Genomic DNA, 22868 nt, shown 5'->3' with positions numbered 1-22868 from the left:
TTTGTGAGTCCTCTGGTTTTCTTCCCAACTGGAAAGTAAGGCTAAAATAATTCACAAAGTTCAGCAAAATAAATCAGAGGTATATTTTCATACTGTGACTAAATTAATTTCCTACTGGATGAGTTGTTAGTAAGGATGTATTGCTAATAATAATCTAACATACAGATTCAGTCCTAAATCCTTTGTCATTTTCTGTATATCAAAATGAAAAGTGTAGTACAAATTTGTGGCAAACCCACACAAGGAAGCTGGAAAAGTTTTATATTCTGTTTTGCTTATGATTTGTACTGTGATCTTGGGCAAGTCATTTAATCTGTCTCTCTCCACTTCTGTGTTTGTAAATTGCTAAGAGGACAGTAATTCAGAACAGTGCCATGAAGCATAAGTTTTGAGAATGGTTCCAGAGTTGTAGGGAGGAAAGGACTAAAGAAACCTCAAATTTTAATGGTAACAAATGAATGTCTTGTCTTTCAAACTGTAGTTTTCCTTAGCAGATCTGTACTTACTGTGTACATTTACAATGCATTGTTTACCTTCACATTTGTGTTTGATTAGGAATGTGCTTTTGAAGAGATCCTCCCAGTTGTCTCTGTTTAGCATGCTTTAACCCCCAAGGACAGTCTTGGAGTGGGCTGAACTGTATTCTTTCTGGATGAAATTTATCTAAGAGATTATGAGCTCCTGGTGTGCAACTGACAGACACCACCATTTGATGGTCATTTTGTCTGTGGCACTAGAATGCAACTACTCTAAACTAAGCCCTCTGGAACATCACCAAGTTCTTACTGCACTGAGCTGCTCTCTGATGTAGACACAGGGTTTACATGCTTACACAGCATTTTGCAGACGACAGACAGAATTCAGTCTATCAGTATCAGCAAACCATAGAAGCTTGTGGTTGAAGAAGTATGGGATCCTTAGTCCATGCAATTTATTTATTTGTGGAGTAACAGTATTATGACAGAATTACTGTACTGGTGCTCAGTTTAACACAGAAAACAAAGTTATATGGAATGCAGGAAACCCAAGAAGTTAAAAGTACCACACTGTGAGGAGACAAGGAATAAAAAGCAGCCTTGTTAATAAAAAGAATTTTTCACTGGCAACCTCTAAATACATTTAAGGAAAACATTGCCATATTGGCTGCAATGAATCTCCTCTGCTCCCAGATGGCTGCAAAGAAAAATGGTAACTATTTTGAGACTCTCAGAGGCTCCCTTTATGGGAATTACCAACTGGTGTAGCCAGGTCTGTGATGGAATCATTTGACCTCTTTAGCATTTGATCCAGTTAAGGGTAGTGCCAGAGAAAATTGTATGCATTCTTGACAGTCCTTGTCAAGCCAATTCAGAAAACAGAGGAATTCATCGGGGCTATGATGAATTAGGCAGGTTTTGCTTCAGCATTTCCTGACTTAACACCAGTTAATCACTGACTCTGCATGTCTCATCAGACGGGCTAAGCAAAGCTCAAGAAAGTCATTATTATGGGATTTATGGACTAAACTTCCCATAACATTTTACTCCTAAGCTCAATAGGTCCAAATCATTTCTTTCTAACCATGAGTAACCACTCTTCCTTTCCAACTACCCTTCCTTATTTTTTAAAATATTTTTCTTCTTTCTACTGCAAGAAAACTTTTAATTACAAATGCCAATATGTAAATAACCAGTAAAGCAATTTTAAATAATAAATTGTTTTCGAACAGTGGTTCCTAACTAATGCATGCCTCTTGGCTGACATTCTGTATTGCAGAATAGCAGCACAGTTTTTGTGGCAGAGGCAAATGGTGAAGGTGATTGCTACGTAAGCGGCCTGAGTAGGAGCAGATCTGAATCACTCTTGCTTCCAGAGTTCACACATTCGCACTTGGTGGCATGTAATACTGGCAGCTATTCAGTGGCAGTTCTTGCTGCTGAGTACAAATTGAACACAGAGGTCTGGAGAGTGATAGATGGGAGGTGCAGCAAGGCAAGGAGACAGGCGTAAGAGGAATCCAGGGCAAGCTGGGAAAGCTGCTTTATTGCAAGTGGAGTTGGGGTAAAAGAAAGTTTATCGAAAATGAGTATGAGGACATGGATGGACTCCAGGAAATAAGCTTTTACAGTACTTACACACACTGTGAAGCTGATATGGGGCATGTAATTGTGATGACAATTTCCAGTGGGAGGAGGTGTGCATTTAGTAGTATCTATGATAGGAAAAAGTATCTATGATGGCGAAAGACCAGCTGTTTTACTTGAGTCCTGTTCTCTGCCTTGGCAGTGTGGAAATCAAAAAGTTACACTTGTTTTGCCTTTACAGCATGCATGCATGACAGGGCAGGGGACTCTGGGGACAGCAGGGATGGGGAAGAGATTGTACAGTGGAAGGAGTGGGGGAGCATTAGGGTCACAGGGAAAGGTGGAGTGGTTACTCATCACTGGAAGGAAATGGTTTGCACCTACTGGGCTTAAGGGTAAAACCTTGTTACAGGAAGTTTAGTCCAGAACAGTTGGGAAGGGAGGATGAAAATGGCTGAGAAGAGCAGGGATACAAAGAAGAGGCAGGATAAAAACAAATGAGCAAATTTGGGAACAGGATGAGCAAATGAGGGAAGCTGCAGGAGCAAGGCAAGATCCAAGACAGATGAGAAGAACAGTGTAAAGAACGAAAAGTTCAGTCTCCTCTTAAGTGCATTGCTTGCCTTACTTCCTTTCCTCAAAGAAACTCAGCCTGAGGTATTTTTAAGGATTATGTTGTATTTTTTTGGATCCTGTGTTGTTCATCTAGAATGGGGTTGATATTTCCTCAGGTGTGTGCCCCTGCCCCAGCGCTGGTCATCTGCAGTTCCTCACCAGTGTCCCTGCCCTGGCATGAGTTGCCCATGGGCTGCAGTTGCTGGGGTGGGGGGGCATCCTTCCTCTGGCATCAAGCCCCATCTCCCAGGTGTGTATCTTCAGCTGTGACCCAGCATGTTCCACGTGTCTCCTTCAGTTTCCATAATCTTCTCCTGCCTCTGTACTGCTCTGGGCTGGTTTTGTCCATTTCTGAGCTGGCTTGGAATAGCACAGAGTAGGTTGAAGGGCCCATCAGCAGCTGCCACTGCCTAAACCCTGACAGTGCTGATCAATGCAGCCTGGCAGTCTCTCCTGCAGTCACCATCGCCAGCTGCCCCACAGCACACAGCTTCCGGCTTCCCTCCAAATGCCACAGCTGGCCCTAAGAAATCTTGTGTCCTCCTGCTGGCATGCGCTGCCCATGCAGTTTCTCTGCGAGCCAAGCTGTTCCCAAGTAGGAAGAGAGACTTCAGCAGTGTTTAAGATCCAAAGAGCACCAGCAAACTGCTCCTCTGCACCTCACAGTAAAGCTGCCCTGCCATCCCACTCTTTTCTCCCTGGCAACACAAGAAGCCTCCCAGGCAGGTTAGGAGAAAGCAGCTGGTTGTGGGGCCTGGGTGGTCAAGGTGCAAGCCCCATGCCACCTGGCTCCATTGATGGCACACATGAATGAGGCACGTAGAGCTGCCTGCTCCTTTCAGTGTTGTTTCAAGTCCCAGCAGGGCAAGTATGGGGTAGGGGAAAAGGAATGGAGTCTAAAGTGCCATAAATGAACCAAGATGTGGCCTCAATGCATTCCTGTTGTGCAGTGATTAAGAGAGGACAAAAAGAGCTGTTGTATGTGGATCCTCTAGTGCAGAGGTTCAGGGGTGTGATGGCTGGACCCAACTCTTTGACCAGACCAGTGGTAGTGTGGTGCAGGTCCCAAAGGCAGGAAAGGGCTAGCAAACAGCCACACCAAGAACTTCTCTCACTCCAACCTGTTCTCTGAAAACCCACACAGGAACAGGGTGACATGGTGAGCATTGGTGCATACGAGCTTGCAAACTGAACACTGACCATGTGATTCATACAAAGGAAAGCAGGTGGTTCTTCAGGACTCATTTGTCAAGGAACAAGGGAGGTTGTGAGTACAAGGAGTGCCATGCGTTATCTTTCCCACTGCATGGTATTTGGCTAGGAGCTGGCTGGCTCACTTTATTCCATAAATATGACAGCCTAAATGAGCTTTCTTTGAGCACTCCCTGCTAAGCAGCTTACTCAATGGTGGTGATCTCCCCTTGAGCGGGGACACCTCTCAGGGTTACTCCATGATGCTTGCCAACTGCGTCTTTGTGAGTGATCAATTTTGTGTTTAACTTTGTATTACAGCGCACTGAGATCTTTCATGATTATCATTCTTTGTGACGGGATGTTCTCTGAGGCAGGAACCTAAGCAGTGATGGTGGCCTGACCTTACCTGGCTGCAGGAAGCCCATCCTGGTGCTTTCCTATTCAACAGAATGGGGGGAGAAAATCACTCGTGTGTTGAGTTAAAGCCAGGGAGACCACTTACCAGTTAACATCATGGGAAAAAAAGATTTCCTTGGCGAAATTACTTTGATTTATTGCCAATTTGAGTAAATTTGGGTAGCAAGAAAACAACCAGAAAATAAACCACCACCTTCCTGCCACCTGCCACCCCCGTGCTTTCCTAGGCTCATCTTCACTCCCAACTCCACCTCCCCGCCATGAGCAGCCTAGCGGGGAGGAGTAAGTAATGTGGGCCAAGGTCAGGCCGCGCTCCTCAGGAGCAGTGGCAGTGAAGGTCATCGAGCTGCTCCTCTCCCCCGCTCGTTCCCCCCTCATGTTCCCCTCGCCCCATGGCGGGGTCCCTCCCGCAAGCCGCAGTTCCCCCAGGACACGTGCACCTGCTCCACCACCGTCCTGGCCAGGGCGTGCAGGGGTTTGCCCGCCATGGGGCCCGCAGCAGCTCCTTGCCCGCCTGCCTCGCTGCCCCTGCGCTCGCACTGCTGTTCCTAGCTCTGTGTTTCTTCCCCTAGCCTCTCTACTCGCCGGCATGTTAGTCCTTTGCTAGCTAGCGCTTCCAGGGCGCCGCCACCCTGGCCGAGAGGCAAGGCGTGTCCCGCAGCTGATCGGAGCATTACGACCAGCACGGGCTTCTCGGCTCCTCACAGCCCCGCAGCCGGCACGGGCAGAACGCAGAGGCTGAGGAAGGGCCGTCGTTGTACCCTACATTTAGCAGCAGCGGCCGAGAGAGAGCAGGCGGGGCCCTCGCCACCGAGCTGCTGAGGGCCGGAAACACGGACAGGGACAAAACCGGCACAGGGGTGGAAGCAGAAGGGGGTACGCTGCTGAGGCGGCCCCACCTGAAGCCGGCCATAATAAATGATAACGACAGCAGAGCCTACCCTCGGGCTCGGTAACAGAGCGGTGGACAGGAGAGAGAGAGACTCTTTTTGCTGTCTTTTGCCTGTGTGTAAGACTCGTCGCTAAATAAGCCATAATAAGGTGGTCTGTGAGCACCTGGGGCGCCGGGCTGGTCGACTAGGAGGATTGACAGCCTTCTGTGGAGAAAGGTGTTTTGTTCTCCCCGTGTGTCTCACACAAACGTTTCACAGCCTCTTCCCTTGGCATCTCTGCCAGTACAATTACCCGAATTATCCCCCTGCTTTCCATATGCTGTCAGTTCCCTTCCCCCCCCCCCCCCCCCCCCCCCGCCATCCTCGGTCCTTGCTGGTTTGAAAATCCAGGAAGGAAAAATCCAGAGGCAGAAACACCCGATAAACCTGGCAGTTTAGAAAAAAATGGGTGTAGGGAGGACGAGGAAAAGGGGAAAATGAATTGTCTGTAAGAGGAACACCTCTAAGACCTTACTCTGTATTAATGTTTAACAAAGGGTTCTAGGGACCAGTGTCCCAGTGGGATAAGAACATTACACATTAGTTTTTAATAGTTGCAAATGCATTTTTTTTCCCTCTTCAAGCTGCCCTGTTTGTGCTGGCTGCAGGCTGCTACTGAGTGCACTGCACGGCCGAGAGCACTGAGGTGTACAAGGAGCAAGCAGCTTGACATTGGATGATGGCCAGGAAGCTTAGAAGAAATCTTCCTAACAATTTATCTGTTTTTCTCCCCGCAAACCCCTTAGGTACAACTGTACCATATATCGGGAGGTGTATTTACAGTCGCACGCTCACGGTGGGGAAGTCTTGTTCCTGGAGGAACCATTTAGGAGCTGAACCACCAGCATCAGTCTCTATAAATGTCACCCAAGATTTTAATCTTACTTGTACATCCTCACTTCTTCATAGCCTAACATCCACTCACTAAAAACTATTCTGAGGAGATTGCAGGCTTCATGCTATCATGCATGCCATGATAAACAAATATAACTCATGCACAAACAATATAGAAAAAGTTGAGATGCATCGGTGTAAGTATTAGCAGAATGGAAGAAAAATAGGTAGTAAGTGTAGGCTTGTTTAATTATAAATTTTGTATTTATAGAGTTAATTCATTTTTCTTCATTATGCAGTTTGTAAGGTGTAGGTTTTTGTTTGTGGCTTGCTGTTGTATGAGTACCTTGGAGACTAATTTTTTTCTTTTCCCCCTTGAGACATTCGCGTTTGATTTTCACAAGAAGAAAAACAGTTTCTGAAACAAAATGAGGTATATGTAGCAGCATTTAAATCACCTAGCTAAGGTCTGCTGCTAGAATGTCCCATCAGCTTTTGGTTTTAAAAGTGTTTTGAGGGAAAGAAAATAAATGGTAAATAGTAAGTTTACTTGCCCTCAGATTGGTGTGTGAAATGCCCCAGACAATGGATGGATGTTAGACATGTTAAGACTATTTGTCTAAGCACAACAGGAGAATTCATAAAACTTGACGGGTTTGGATGTGTCCTGGGTTCAGTTTTAACAGTTATTTTTCTTCCTAGTAGCTGGCGCAAGGCTATGTTTTGGCTTTAGTCAGAACAATGCTGATAACACACCAGTGTTCTAGTTACTGCTGAGCTGCTCTCACCGTGGTCAAGGACTCTTCATTCTTTCATGTTCTGCCAGTGAGGAGGGGCTCAAGAAGCTGGGAGAGAACAGGGACAAGACACCTGACCCAGACTAGCCAAAGGGGTAGTCTATAGCGCATCACGTCATGCCCAGTATATAAACTGGGGGGAGTCACCTGAAGGCCCAGATCACTGCTTGGGTCAGCCTGAGTGTCCGTCGGTGAATGGTGAGCAATTACATTGTGCATCACTTGTCTGTCTTTTTTTTTTTTTTCCTTATTTAATTTTATATTCTCTCCCCTTGTTGTTTCCCTTAGTAGTAGTAGCAGTAGTGTTGTATTATACTTTAGTTACTGGACTGTTCTTTTCTAAGCCTGTGCGGTTTACATTCTTTCAATTCTGCTCCCCATCCCGCCCGGGGCAGTGAGGTGAGGGGGGGAAGGAGGAGAGTGAGCAAACACATGATGTTGGTGCTGAGTTACAGCTGGGCTTAAATCACGACAGGATGTTTATTAAGATTTAGCTGTGTTCTGAAGAGTAATAAAAGCCGTAAGTGATTGTGGCATGCTGGAAACTGGCATCGAGAGGTATCAGGAGGAGCCTGAGTTGTCTGCACTAATGCAACAATCCCGAAAGATAGTAAGCTCAATGGTGAGGTTGCAGTGTCACTTTACCTAGGAGATTGTTTGAGATGGTGAACGGTATCCAAAATATTTGTCTGATGTGGTAAAATATTCCTTCACTACATCCATACTATTAAAAAAAAAAAAATCTTAATTTTTGTACAATGCAGTAGTTATGACAATTTTTTTTTTGTTTACTTACCTTCAAGAAAAAGCTCTAAGAAGTACATTTGCTCTGTGAACATACCACAGGTGCAAGTAATAAATGAGGACTCTCACCCCAGTTTATATAATTTCTCTGTTTCCACTCTTTGTACAATTTTAAAGCCATAATTAATGAGGCAGAAAGTGTGAGGTCCTTTAAGATAGTTACCTGGCACTGTTTCCAGCCTCCTTCTCTGGGGAGCACTATTTTGATTATTTGTCTTCTCTTTCAGTTGCTCTAGGGCTGATGTCGTATTTCTACTACTAGAGGAACTGTGCAGCAATAAACCTACACTGTGCCAAGCCCTTCAGAACTGTAGGTTTTCAGGAGGTAAGTCTGGCAGATCACTTCTTCCTATTGCATGACAACCATAAGATGCACATGATTTTATAATTGTATTAGATTTCAAGCCAAAGAATCCCTCACTTCCAGATATGGCAGAAAAGCTCTGGGTTTGTGAGGGAAAACTCATGAGGATTTGTTCTATTTTACTGGGAGAGGGCAGGGTTTATTCCTCCAGACTCCTGTCACAGAATGGGCCATTGCTCTGTCACCATGTTTATCAGTTTTCTGTGAAACAATCTGAGTCACAAGAGATGAGACCTATTTCTTCATCTTGTCTGTGTCTCCATCTGGCTTCAAAGCCACCTTCTGACCACACATGGCACATTTAGGGCTATGAGAGAAGGCATGGACTAGTTGGTGAGTGTGCTTTCCACATCTTTACAGCTCAGTCCATACTTCATCCTGAGAAAGATTAATTTATTCTCAGTCTTAATTTGGCTGGTGCCAGATGTCCTATAGAGGTTTCAAGATGCATACTAGGATGTGTCACAAGCCTGACTGCTGGTTTCTGAGCACACTGACATCTCTGCAGAGCTAGGCTATGAGGAAGATGGGATTGTTGCAATGGGTCAGTCTAATCTGTGTGGGCATAGGGGGATTAAAGCTGTAGGGACAGCATCTTGTTTTGCCCTGGTGAAAGTGATTAACATACTTACAGATCTCAGCCAGAACGTTTCCAATGGGATGAACAAGTACAACTTGAAAACAATGTGCATTCACTCTGGCAAGCTCTGTAGAGGTACTAGCTTTAGGCTGCTGAGATCAAGCAGCCAGAAGTATCTGGAATGCTGGTCACCATGTTTCACACCAGTTGAAATATTCAGCAGTGCAATCTGCAAGGATCATAATAGGAATATTAAATTCTTGAAAGAGCAGAGACAGGAAAATATTCCTCTTATGAAAATCATAAACAAATGCTGTTCCTTCCACATCCCAGCATCTTCTGAAAGTGTTCTCTGAGCAGAAACATCTGTCCCTTGGAAAAGACCAAGTCTCTTTTAATATAATACAGGCTCTGATTCTCTTCCTCCCTTAATATGCTTTTAGCCTTGTCAGCTGTGCTAGTGATCTGTGCCGAAACTGCAAGTTCTCAGCCATATACTATGGCCACGGTAGGATGTTAAAATGTGGATTATCGCCTCCAGGAATTATGTGCTGTATTCAGAAGGTGTGGGAGAACACAGGGTTTCGTGGAGGAACAGTGCAGTGGATGGTTGTTCACAGAGTTGAAATTCTTATGGAAGAGACTATGCATCAATGCATTGCTCCTGAATTATCACTATGGCCAGACAAAAATAGTAGATGAAAAAACTCTGCTTTATGGCCAAGAATACTTTCCTTTGGATAACTAGGTTTTGCAGATGTGAGAGTGGATGTGTAAGTCTTCAAGTCTCCCTTGTTCTCTTATTCCCCTTCAGAGCATGCTCTGGAGGGTAATCAGTCCTGTGAGTCTCACCAATTTCTGAAAGTTGCACAGTCTCCTAGTCACACTCTGCCTCATTTTTGAGTATCTTTCCTGGAGGTTAAAATTTAACACTTTACAATACAGATGGAGACAGAAATGTGCCAAATGTTTTGTGTGGGGCATTTCCACTGAGGTGCAAGGGCATTTGAAACACATTTGGAACAAGATGCTTATTCCTTTTCTGACAGTATTTAAAAAGTGGCATTCTGATTTTTGTGCAGTTGGCTGCAGATAACTGGTAGTTATCTGGACCTAGCTGCCAAAGAAGTCAAATACTTACACCACCAGAGGATACATGGAAATTCTGCATGCTTACACTGGTAGCTCCTGATAGCTGTTCTGCTCCTGAACCCTGTACACTGTAATAAAACAGGCATGGATGGTGGTCATGCATACTCACATACTCATGAAATCCTTTAACAATGCTGGATGTATGGTTTGGACATAAGAGGAGATGTAGGAAGCAAATCCTTATCAGGACTTCAACTTGAGTGGAAAGGAAGAGCAATACTCACTTTCTCTGGAGCAGTGGCCTTCATTCTTGTTTTGTGGGCCCCTTGCAAATTTCTAGTGGGAAAGCAAGCTCCTCCATACAGCAAATACTAATTGCATGGTAATAGCTTTCCTTTTATAATGCTTTTATAGAAAGATGTTGAAGTCCCAGGACTAAACTGTTACAGTCTTCAGTCATTCTTGAAGTCACTGGAGAAAGGGAAACCCTGTCTGAAACAGGCTGAAGGTTGTTTTTCTCACCTCTCAAAAAAAGCATCCCCTCCTGTTACTACAAGGTCTCTTCTCATTGCTGTTCCCGCTTTGACTGGCACCCTGCAGGGAGGGGCTGCAACAGAAGGAATTAAAGGCCTGGACTCCTCTCCTGCTTCTCCTCTTCTGCTGGTCCTTTAGCAGTGGTGAAATGAAGATCATCTCTGGGACAGTGTTTGGGTAACAATCCTAAAGTGCAGGATAACTTGGCAGAGACAACTGCACTACCTTTGAGAGGCAATGGGAGTGACTGGGCAGCACCTGGGAAGGGTTAAGGGAACTCCAAAAAAGCTTAAATATTTCTGGTGGTGTTTGGGGTAAAAGTGTGAGGCACTGGCACTGCACATATTGCATAAAAAAGTTTTAACTAAGTAGGTTCACAAGATGGGTTATAAGTAGGTAAATCCATCCTGAACAGTTTCCATCCCATTCAAAGTCTTCAGCAGGTGCTTTGTTAATAGAGTGAGTGATTCACTTTTTTCTACTAATCCTAGAATTTACACATTCTACTTATACACAAAATGTTTCAGGACTGAGATGTAAAAGCCAAGAAATTTACTCTTAGCCCACTGGTTGAAATCCTCAGAAAGAAAATTGTGAATCTGTGAGGAATAGCCTCGTTGCCAGGGACACAACTCTGACACACACGCTTTGGGTGTCTATATATAATGTCAGAGAATATGGCCAGACCCCTCCTGCTTCCCCCAGCGCCGCCGCGGCCGCTCTTTTTCGGATGCTTGCAAAAAGAACGGCAGCTGGGACAAGAGTGTCGCCTGCTGGTAAGCGAAATGACTGCTCCTGCGTGCTGTTTTCATTTCCACCGTCCGTCCCCTATTGCTCTTACGCGTTCTGTGAGAATACCGTTCTCACCTTTACGGTAAAGCTGGCAATGCGCTGAAGCGGTGTCAGCTACAGAATCACAGATGACAACATTTCTTTTAAGTTTTTGTGTTATTTAAACACTAGAGATTTTCCGAGGTTTGCTTAACCAATTGTAGAGTGGCTTTGGTGATACAGCTTTTGTTTTGTTAGTTACATTATTTTAATACAGTTTAATCGAGGCTGATACTGAGCAACATTTGTTCTGCATTTGCTGTGGGTTAAGAATTCATAAAGCCTAGTATGGATATCACCTGCTTACCTTAAAACTTTCACTTAAAATTCTGTGGATCTCACACTTCTGTGTATGTCTTACCACATGTATGTATGTGTTTCACAAGGGTGGCCAAAAATGAGTGATCTTACAGAAGAAAATGGCAAGAAAAGCAATTCTGCCCAGAAAACATCTGCAGAAGGAAATGCCTCTCCTGTGAAGGATGCTGCAGTAATGCAAAAACAACTGGTATGACTTTGTCAGTAACATTTTATTGTCAAGATACTTATTGCCTTCAATTTCTTATATAATTACAGAAATAAAAAGCTAGAGTCAATAGGGAAATATCAGTAATAACAACAGTGAAATGAGTCAGGTTTGCAGTGCAGTGATTTAGAGCGCTAAGAACACTTCCGAGCTCAATGATAACAGTAAGTGGGGAAATAGAGAGTACTCTTTGAGGAAGGATTATCTCCATAGTTTATTATATGTTTCAACTTAAATTGCATAATTTAAGATTGTGGACAATGATGAAGCTGAAGCATATCTTCTGCACTGAAGACCTCCCCCATACTCAAAAGCAAAAGAAATGTCTGAATAATGTAGGTGCATGAGATTGCCCCGTAGGTTTTCGGGAAGATGCAACTGAAGATGCATGGCATCAACTACATTGTAAACAAGTACACTCAAGTGACTTCAAGTGAGTATTTCTAAATCACTGTATCAGCAGATTGGACTGAACTTTCCCCCCCCGAGAAGCAATGAAGGGGATCAGTTGTTTGTGAAAAATCACTGTGGACTATGAAAGGGATGACACCCTGTAGGGAAGCTGAGGGGTGGCAAGTCATCACCATTTACCAAAGAGGAGAAAAGATAAATCTGCATGTATGTTTGTGCCCTTGCATAATGAATTACAAGTGTATGTTTGATGTCCACAGTCACTGTCCAAAGAGAAACTGTTTGACACAAGGCCCATGTTTCTTTGCATTGACTTTAGACATGACTGTCAACATACGTTGGCTGTGTGGAATGGCAATACATAGAGCTGATGTTCTAACTTCCAGAACTGTTCAGCAGTTTTACCTATTTACAAATATGAATTCCGTAAAATAGGCAAGAAAATGCTTACTCCTGTTTCACATAATCTCTGCTCAGTTTAGCTTCCTTATTTTTGTCTGTTTTTTCATACTTCTCACTTGTGCAAATGCTCCCTTCATGCAGTAGTTTCTCTGCCAGTCATTTCTATGGCCCCCAGATTGTTTGGACAAAGATGGTTTCTAGGTATCTGAGAGAACAGTTAAGATACAGGCAAATCCAGTCGTGATGCTTATAGTCACAAATACTTGTCTTTACATTATGGATAAAATTGAAGAAAAAAATACATGATACTGTCTCCCACAAGATGACTTTCAAACTTCATGCTACTGTACCAGTCACATGTATGCAGAGTCATGGTTTTTCCTCTCCTGTCAGGATATACAGTTGGGCAAAGGAATACTCAATTAACAGACAAGAAAGCATTTTAAATAATGTGATCTTAATTCAGGTGGAGTTTTGCTTCACTTTCCTACTGTGAGGTTTTGAGTTATCAAGAATATGAATTTTAATGTAATTTGAAAGCCAGGAGGTCATTTGGCAGCTAATAAATGTTGCACTAATTATAATCTTTCTCTTGTTTATTTCTATCAGCAACTTGAGAAACAATTAAAATCCTTAGCCTTTCAAAATCCAGGACCTCAAGTAGCTAACTTCAATCCTGAAACTAGACGGCAGAAAAAGAAAGCATACATGTTGCAGATGAAGCAAGATTATTTTAAGAAGCCCAAGTAAGATGGCTAATTTATTACGTACTTTACTTTAAAAAAATGGCTGATATGCTCTTTACCGAATATAAATTAAACTAATAAAAGCATTAATATTTTGCAGCAAAATTTCTTATTACAAATGAAAGCTGTGTTGGGAAAACAAGCTTTCTGTGTGACTTGAGAGAGTTTTGATTTACTTCCTTAGCATCCTTTAATTTTTAATAATGTTTAATGTTTTCCACAATTTTTGGTTTAGTCTTTGTACATGTTGAAGCATTCTGTTAGAATCACTTTTTCTTCTCTTTTGCAGATCTGCAAAGAAATATGACAAACATGGCAGGTTGCTTTGTAATAACGTTGATTTGTGTGATTGCCTGGAAGAGACCTGCATGGGTTGTTTCTATCCTTGCCCCAAATGCAATTCAAAAAAATGTGGAGTGGAATGTCGCTGCAATAGGAAATGGTTTTATGAGAAAATTGAGACTGAAGATGGGAATGTGGTCAGTGTATTTCCATTTCTTGACTCTGATTGACTTTGTTCTTATCCTTTTTTTATGCGTGGACAAAGTTCTTCCTTCTTCACATTTTATTAAAGCAAATCTTGGCTTTATGAATTGTCTCTAGTGAAGTGCCTGTCAATGCTTTTTTATTGCTGCCTGCCTAGCAGGCTTTAATCTTTTCCATTACATGAAAGTATCTATTTCATACTCCTCATCCTTGTGTGCTTTACTGAGATACCTAGTCAGTACTTTTGATTTTCTAAAGCTGAAGGTATCTGGGCTGTGGGAAGACAATTTTCTGACCCCGGGAAGCTGAACCACGTTACATGTAATAATTTTTTTATTCTTGCTGATTTCTCTTTTTCATTTACGTAGATGTGTGACACAGCTCTTTTATGAATGCTTGTGCAAGTGTCTTTTCTTTCTTGTGCATTCATGTCTTGCATAACATGAGGCAGGAGTCATTTGAGATAACATTTCTTTGAAACTAGGTCACCACTTTCCATGTCCCTCCATAAATCAAGCCGAGGAGAACAGAAACAACTCTGCAATTCTTTCTTGCTGCTTAGCCTGCAGGACTGAAACCAACATATTCGGTCAGGATTTTATTATTTTTTTATTATTTTTTTTTACAGCGTATGGAACACTCAGCCTTGATCAGTCATTAATTATATAGCTAGAGGTTAATGGACTGGTTAATTATGCCTTTGGACAGAAAAGTCTCTTCATTTCCAGGAGTTTCCTCTTCATGCAAGGCATGACAGATTTCAAATACCGTAACTTGCAACCAGCCTTCTATGAAGTAGGTCTTTTTATTCATGATGGGCATGCACAAACTTTCTGAGGAGTGAGGGATCTCTGGATTGTGAAGGGGGGAAGGCTGCAAATTGCTGCAGGCAAACTCCAGGAGTGTGCTGCTAGTGGAGGAATCATTCTCTGGGCCTGGGCACTTTGCTTGTTGTTTTTGAGGAGACTCTCCCAACTTTGAATGCGGGACCACTTTTCTCCCCTACAAGTGGCCACTCTGCAGGCAAAGACCTCCTCTCCCATGTGGAGATATCTCCCTATAGAATAAACTTCCTGGTACAGATCCCAGTAATGCCTTAAAACCACAGCCTCCTTCAGACTTGATACCTCAGAAAGATTTGTTGCACCTCTCAGTTAGTGACACCTTAGTACTTAAGCTTGTAACATAAAAACACTCAGTGCCAAAAAAAATTTCACAGGAATATTTGCTGTGGTGGTTAAAACACTCTCTGTGTGGCAGTCAGATCTGGTGGTGTTCTCTCATACACCCCACTGATCCCAAAGTATCCTTTGACTTGTACTGGGTGTCCAAATAGCCCATATAATCTCTGACCTGTATTTCTTTGGGTAGATGGAAATCCTTCTAGTGTGGTCAGGGACTGAGTTCTTGGTCCAGGTGTGTCAGACTCATTCTGGACTTCATTAAATAAGCAACTCTTCAAGAAGACAATTGTTGATTTACATGGACAGGAAGATGGAAGCCTTCCTTTGAAATAATCTCAATATCTGAATTTGTCAGGTTTGAATTAGCTTCACTCTCTTGCCACTTAAAGGCAAAAGACGATTAGTTTCTCAAGTGGATTCCTGTGGTAAAGCTACATGTTAAATTTTTTGAGTAATGTGATTAAACCCAGATCGTCCAATTATTGAATTCATTAGTGTTACTCTGTGGTTTTTAACACAGACTGTGCCTCTATCACAATCATAGCTAAATGCAAAGTGTAAGAGAACTCTGTCACAAACACAGTGCAACCTTGAAAATAATAGCACAAAACCTGAAAAAAACCACCAGATTAGGGCACTTGTACATTGGTGGTGGGAGGGCTGGGGTGATGTAAGGGGAGAAGGTGGGAAGGGAAGAGAAAAAAGAGAAAGACTGGTGTCATACATATGTTTATACTGACTGTGAAATTTAGACGTAGATATATGTACATAAAAATAACAGTGCCCATATCTGATAGTTTTTTTAGGCAGTTAGATAATGCCACACTGCATGACATTGTAGTTTTAATTAAAATCACTTAGAAGAAAAGGCAGAGAACATTTCTTAGCCTCTTATGACATTCGCCACCCTCCAGATGACACTAGATCACCTTTTTACCTCATGTCAGTCTAAACAGAGTATGTTTTTCCCTATGGAATAAATTTGCTTTAGAAAGTTGCTGTTTAAAATATGGGGAAGCAAATGAGTGAACTGTTCTATAAGGTCTGTTGGTCCTTCTTCTCTTCCTCCCCTCTCTGCCCCCCTGTCCTGGATTATGCAGGTTAAACAGTTTGTGACACTGTGAATCAATTTTGCCTGTCTTTTCCTTGTCCCATGTGGCTGCTTTGCTCATGGCTACCAGTGCTCCCACTGTAGCTTAAGGACAGATGAAAGCACTGGTACATATTAAACTATAGCCTACTTAAGGTACCATCTTTTAGTACCTTGCCTAAAAATTGATTGTTTAATTTGAATTCATTGTGCCTTCCACTGTGTTTCCCTTGCTCACAATACATACCTATCTGGAAGGAGATACTCATCCTCTGCTTTCTAAGATGTTATTACAACAAACTGATCTCATGGAAATGATGAACATGCTCCCATATGATTTTTGTGTAGGTAAAGATGGTTCTTTCTCTACTAACCTCCTATGTGCCTGGGCATTGTCTTACTTGGATCCTCTTGATTTCAAAGACTCCACTGTGCATCTCCTGCTATTTACAAACTTGAAAACTCCAAAATCAAAGCTGTGCACAGCATCTTGTTTGCCTTCAGTGTGCTTCATTAAAGCCAGAAAGCTGTCCACTAAAGACCCTTGTTATTTAACAATTTGTCTATAGTTCTTGATACCAGAAGTTGTCACAGCTCTGCAGAAAAAAACACAGCAGCTGTCGTAGCATATTGCATTGGGTATTTACAGCTGTTCCTAGAACAACATGCAATTTAAAGGAAATATCAATAAAATTATTATCATGTGGCTCAGAAGAGGCTACAATGAAAGTGAAGGCCGTTAAATATTATGACTTTTAAGATACAAAGGTGTGCTAAAGATAACACGATCCTGTCCAGTTGAGTTTTTAATGTTCATTATTTTGACTATTCACTTTCAGTAGTCATTTAATGAAGTAAAAGCGTGAAAAAAAAATTTTAAAAATAGGTCCACATGATTATAAAACCAGAGAACTGGCAGAAAACCTGACTTGCCCATCCAATACCTGTATCAGCTGGGACTTTTTAAAGTAAGCAAGCAATTGTCTAGACTTCCAGTCGCCCTTGCTCATTTTGACTGTGCAAACTTTGCAATAAATTCTGCTCTCGGGGGAGGTTTCCTAGAACAAAAAAGTTATGCTATTGCAGCAGGGAGTAAAACAGTTGTTTCTCTTTTCCAGCCAAATAAATTTCTTCCTAGAATATTGTCTTTTCATGTTTTTTAAGAGTACAGAAAAACAGATGAAGCAGTCAAATGTAATTATATTTCACCGCAGAGCAATAGCTTGAAAAATGCAGCAGTTTTTTGTAACAGTGGCTGTGGGTCTAACTTCTGGTAAGAGCTATAGTACAGTTGTTAAAGTCTCAGCCAGGAATTCTCTGCTTCCAAGTTCTGTTGGAATACCGCCAAATTTTTCACTCTTATTCCCTGAAGTTGGTTCTTAAGGCCGAGTTTATTCAAAATACATTGCCTTTTCAAATGTCCTGGCTGAAATCCTGGTGCTATTGAAATTAAGGACCAAGTTCCCCTCACTTCAATAGAGGTGACATTTCAGTATATATGTCTGTAAAACATTTCCTTACAGTACCGTATTTCCAGCAAGTTTACACCTGCCTCTTCAGCCTGTCACAATTGAGTACCATTCACCTAACCCTTCTGAGGTATCGTATAAACCTTTACAGCCACATTCAGAGGTCTTTCGCAGATGTTACATGTTTTTAGTTGGGTTCCTAGGACAATAAGGTTTACACAGTCATGCTGCCCGTTCCTATTTGCTTGTCCCATTGACTTTTAGGTAATTTTTTAAATTTCAGCCAAAGCTGTTGGAAACCAGCGGTCTCACAGGCACGGCATTCATTCAAGGAGTGGAAATACCCAATCCAACGCTGCTTCCCTGCAAGCTCCTATGTTAGTGCCTTTCTGTCCATGCAGCTCGCCAGCCAGCACACACTCGGCACAGTGTGCTAGGTCCTGTGCATGGGATGGGCCAAGGCTTGGGGACTGATTATTTAGGGAGGAGGGGAAAGCCTCCGGCCACTGTTAGTTCCATGGCTTCCGGAACCATTTGTGTCAAGCTGGAGGTGTGACAACTTCATTGCAAGCTCGCGGTGAACTAACAAGTTCCCCGGCCGGTGGTTTGGAGCTGGCTGCGCCGGTACCACGGGGGAGCGAAAATGCTCTGTGGGGGGCTGCGGATTTCCGCACAACCCACACCAGAGCAAAATGAGCACTGAGGCGACATAAGGGACCGGGAAACACCGCGAAGCGCCTTGCGCCAGGCGCCAGCCCGTCTTTAAACCCTTTAAACCCGAGGACTTCAGCCGCAGCCTCTGCAGCGGGTGCTACAAACCCGCGAGGGAGACGCTGCCAGCCTGCCTCTCACCGCGCCCCGAGGCCACGGCGGCCCTCCTCCGCCTTGCGCCGTCCGAGACGGCTGGCTGCCCGCCGTGCCCGCGCTGCGCCAGGGCCGGGCGGCGGCGCTTGGCTCCTCCGGGCTGCCGTCGTGGGGCGGGGTTGTAGCGGCAGCTATGGCGGCGCCCGTCATTCAGGAGACTGACAGGTAAGTCCTGCCTCGGCCGTGGTGCCGCTGCCACCGCGGTGCGTTAAGGCGGGTGGGTCGGGGCAGGGCCTCGCCGCGGTGCCGGGGCGCGGCGGGCCCGGCCCGGCCCGGCCCGGGCCCCCTGACTGCCTCCTCTCCTGCCGCGCAGCATCCGCAGGGCCGTGTCGCTGCTCGGTGCCATGGACTCCGGCCGGTTCCCGCTGCTCCTCTCCCGCCTTCTGCAGAAGCTGCACCTGAAGGTAGGTGGGTGAGAGGGCGGGCGGGCAGGGGGAGCAGGGCTCCATGTGGGGCGCGGAGGCTCCGCCGGGGCCTGCCGGGCGAAGCGGCGGGGCCGGGTCAGCGGTACCGGTGTGCCCGGAGCGGAGCAGCTTGACCTGCCGATCCCTGCTGCTGCTGCTGCTGCGTGCCGCGCGGCGAGGGGCAGGAAGGGAGCCGGGCCGAGTCCGTTCTGCGTGCAGGTGCTGCGGAGTCCTCTTTCTGGGACAGGTACCACACACTGTTTTCAAAAGGGTCAGTTACTTCCATTTATATGTAGGTACATGTTAATCGTCGTTTCATTCATCATTAATTGTTAAGAACTGTTTCAGGTGAATGAATGGCAAAAGGTGAATAGTGCGGGAACCAGCTGTGCATGTTAGAACCTGGTTCCATCACCTCCATGTGCTGGCGTCACTGAGAATGGTCTCCGAGGAGGTGCGAGGTCTTTGGATTTTTGCACAAACGCCACTTGACCTTGAAAGGGAAACGCTAAATGCAAAAACAAAGCGGCCTTCCAGGACCTAAATGGGGCTGACAAGAAAGTTGGAGAGGGATTTTTTACAGGGACATGTAGTGACAGGATGAGGAGGAATGGCTTTAAACGGAAAGAGGGTATTAGGAAGAAGTTTTTTCCCTGTGAGGACGGTGAGGCCCTGGCACAGGTTGCACAGAGAAGCTGTGGCTGCCCCATCCTTGGCAGTGTTCGAGGCCAGGATGGATGGGACTTTGAGCAACCTGCTCTAGGGCTCTAGTGGAAGGTGTCCCTGCCCGTGTCAGGGGGTTGGAAGTGGATGAGCTTTAAGGACCATTCTGACCCAAACTGTTCTATGATTCATATATTTATTTTTTGTTTCTCACTTTTGTATGTACATCAGCCAAAGCCATCTGTGGAATGCAGGTTAAAATCAAGTCCATAACTTTAGTGAATATTTTTCTTATCTTTACAGAAGCTTGTGGTTTTGGTTTTTCTTTTTTTTTTAATGTTTTTTCAGTTGCAGAATAAATGACAAAGAAATAAAGCCATAGTGAATTTCATTGCACTATACCAAAAAATCAAATGGATACTAAATCTAACCTTGGCGCTAACTGTTGTTGGGGAAACTGTAAGATAAATGCTACATTGGAAGTTATTTTGTGGAATTTCTCTATCTTTCAGTGTCAGATTTTGTTTATTCCCTTGTTTTGAGTTTAAAAAAGTATAAAAAGAAATACGGAATTTGTTTTCTGTACACAAATATTAAAATAATACAATGGCACAGATAGAAAATGCAAATGTATTAAAGGTCATAATTTTGGGACTATAAGGACTGTTTTGATTATTTGACTGTCTTGTTTGTTTTTGTTTTTTTTTTTTTTTTAATTTTTTACCAAACTTACTAGCTTGGATGTGTTGTTATTGCTGTTAATTGTCTCCATTGCTTTGCATGGCTGTTAGCTCATTAGCAACTGAAAAGTGTCACAAAGTGGGTTTTTTTGGTTGTGTGTGGGTTGGTTTTTTTTTGTTGTTTTTGTTTTTTACTAGTCATTAGCAGTTTAATAGCTTTTCTGAATTTCAGTCAGCATTAACAGGAGCTGGAGTGGTCTTTGTAATTTAGCCTACTCATTCCAAATTTTCTGACTCTAGGACATGTTATATTGCTGGAAACTTTAAATAAACTTACTTAGCAAAGCAGATACTCAGAGTTCTTAATTTTCTTCTAACAGCCAGTGATTCAAATAATGTTTCCAATTTGATATTCTTGTTTACAAATATTGTGATCACTTAAGTTTTTGTGTAATTGCCTTATTTTGTTTATTCTGACAGCCAAATTGCTTTTTTGTGTAGCTTTGCAGTTTTGGATTGCTAAGTAATCTAAATATGGTGTTTTGATCTATGTAGCATAGATTTGCTAGTAATTAAGTTTTAAAAGATGGCAATATCTGCATTTATATTTACAGCAGCAAATTAAATAGTAACTGATCTATTTTGAAAGTACAGCACATTCTCAGTAATTGTCAGTAGTACAGGCTATTGATTCAAATCTGACTGTGAAAATAAGCATACATTAGGCCTTTAATTTCTTTGTAAGCATGGGTTTTCAGGAGAGTATCCAGAGTGAAAGAAGCTTATGTAACTAACTCCACTACAGTTCTTCCTTCTGTTTTCTTTGAGATCTGATTCAAGTAACACACTTAATACTTTTCTCATTTTTATTTATAAAAGGTTGTTGGAGGTGATCTGATAGTTGAAAGAAAAATATTTCTTTAGTGTTCCTCATGTGCAAAGAGAGAGTATTTTCTCGATGTATTTCAAGTAATTCTCATAACTTCTCATGTGATGCTGTTGGCTTTTAATCTTGATTTTCGGTGAGAGGAATTGCATTGTGTTTTTCTGTTGGAAAAAAGCTTTACTTTATTTCTATTCAGGAACTACTGGACAGCCACTATGCTTATAAAAATGAGGAGAAAGTTTTTATTTTGGCAAGCATGGTCTTGGTCGATGAATGGACTGTCAGAACTAACTGGTTTTGTGCTTCAGGCTGAGAGTACCTTCAGTGAAGAGGAGGAAGAAAAACTTCAGATAGCTTTTTCATTGGAAAAGCAGGATCTTCATCTAGTTCTTGAAACTATATCATTCATTTTGGAACAGGTACCTTTCTATCATTATGAATTGATAAATATATATGTTTATCCCATTGTAGATTTAAAAAATATAGAATGTGAGTTAAAAAGGAATTAGGGAAAACGTGTATGTAGTATATTATGTATGGTTTGCAGGTATGATTTTACTGCTTTTCTTTGTGTGCTTTCCTGATTTGCATTGGACTCATTGCATTTGTGGAATGAGTTACCAGCTGATCTAAACATAGGTTGTGGAAGCAAGGTCTGCATGACTCTGAGAGGAAGTGTTAATGATTATGAGAGACAGTCTTTCCTCTTAGTCATTGTAAGCAGGCCAGCTACGCATTTTTTTAGTTCCTGTAAGGAAAATATTAGATAATGAGCACTGCTTAAGTTACGTGAAGTGCCAATTATGGAGAGTTCTCATGCACAGAAGCAGCCTTTACTTTGGTGAAGAAACACACCTGGTGTAGCATTAGTGCCTGAATGAGTAGTTACTGTGTGGTATAGAGCTAATTACGTTCTAAACATAGAAGGCTTTCTGATTCTACATTCTGCCACTACTCAGGTTGGTAAATATGGTAATTTAGAAGTTGTCACAGTCACAATGTTATTGATACATTTCATGGAAACTTAATAAGTTTAGTCTTTGCAGAGGGCATGCATACTGGTGGTCTCTTGAGGAATCTGAATCTTGTTCTTCTTAACATGTCAATTTACGATGAGTTCGTTTAGTTAACACTTTTCACAGCATTAGAAAAGAAGCAGGCTTTCTACTACCTTGTAGTTCAGGCGTACTTGAACAATGTGGAATTTGGAAAAGTTGTTCTTTCTTCACAGTTGACTTCAAAGCCCCCTTTTTTTTATGATAGCTAGTTTGATAGTATGTACAGTAGAAACATATACTCAGTTCTAGCTTGTCTATGCATTTTTTCCATAATTCTTCTATCTTGTGAAAAGTAATTTGTAATATTAGATTTTGTGATACAATTAAGATAGGTACACTTTTCTATCTTCTCAGTTAGGGGGTTAAGACTAGCAGGATGCTTGCAGTCCTGCGGTAGGGTTGCTAGTAAAAATTGTATGTGAACATGGTGGCCACCTGTGGTAGAGTATATCTGGCACAACTTGTAGAATAGTACTCAACAACAGCAGCTATTTTTCCTTTAACAGGCAGTTTATCATAATTTGAAGCCTGCTTCATTGCAACAACAGCTGCAAAGCATTCACCTGGATCAAGACAAAGCTGAAGCGTTTGCCAGCGCATGGGCAGCTGCAGGTCAAGATACAATTGAAAAGTTCAGACAGAGGGTTTTGAATCCTCAGAAGGTAATGCTTTTGTTTTGTTGGTTTTTTTTTTTTTCCTAACAAAGAGTAAAGCTATGTAGGTTTGTTTTAAAGCAAGGAGTTTAAATTAAGGTGCAGAGTTCGTGATTGGAGCAGTGGAGTTCCCCTTTGAAGAGATGTTATTTGTTATCTGAGCTGTTGGAACCTGACTCCCAATATAAGAAGGACATGAACCTCTTAGAGTGAGTCTAGAGGAAGGCCACAAAGATGATCAGAAGGCTGGAGCATCTCTGCTATGGAGACAGGCTAATAGAGTTGCTCT

At 42.7% G+C, this 22868-nt stretch overlaps 2 protein-coding genes across 2 annotated transcripts in view; both read left to right on the top strand.

Moving 5' to 3' along the window:
- The first annotated feature begins 6874 nt into the window (after positions 1 to 6874).
- Positions 6875 to 13731, top strand: ARL14EPL (ADP ribosylation factor like GTPase 14 effector protein like). The gene is made up of 5 exons (XM_065661968.1): positions 6875 to 7050; positions 7884 to 7981; positions 11444 to 11565; positions 13006 to 13142; positions 13432 to 13731. Exons 3-5 carry the CDS (start codon positions 11455 to 11457, stop codon positions 13652 to 13654), a joined length of 471 nt encoding a protein of 156 aa, XP_065518040.1. The 5' UTR covers positions 6875 to 7050; positions 7884 to 7981; positions 11444 to 11454; the 3' UTR covers positions 13655 to 13731.
- A 4459-nt stretch (positions 13732 to 18190) lies between these two features.
- Positions 18191 to 22868, top strand: part of COMMD10 (COMM domain containing 10) — a 121738-nt gene continuing 117060 nt past the window's right edge. The window contains exons 1-4 of the mRNA XM_065663327.1: positions 18191 to 18400; positions 18549 to 18639; positions 21177 to 21287; positions 22433 to 22588. Coding sequence (XP_065519399.1) covers positions 18369 to 18400; positions 18549 to 18639; positions 21177 to 21287; positions 22433 to 22588 — 390 coding nt within the window. The 5' untranslated portion in view covers positions 18191 to 18368. The remainder of the gene's footprint in view (positions 18401 to 18548; positions 18640 to 21176; positions 21288 to 22432; positions 22589 to 22868) is intronic.

This window comes from Lathamus discolor, chromosome Z (assembly GCF_037157495.1).
Source record: "Lathamus discolor isolate bLatDis1 chromosome Z, bLatDis1.hap1, whole genome shotgun sequence".
NCBI classification, from domain to species: Eukaryota; Metazoa; Chordata; class Aves; order Psittaciformes; family Psittacidae; genus Lathamus; species Lathamus discolor.
This window is presented reverse-complemented; position numbering and strand designations above follow the sequence as displayed.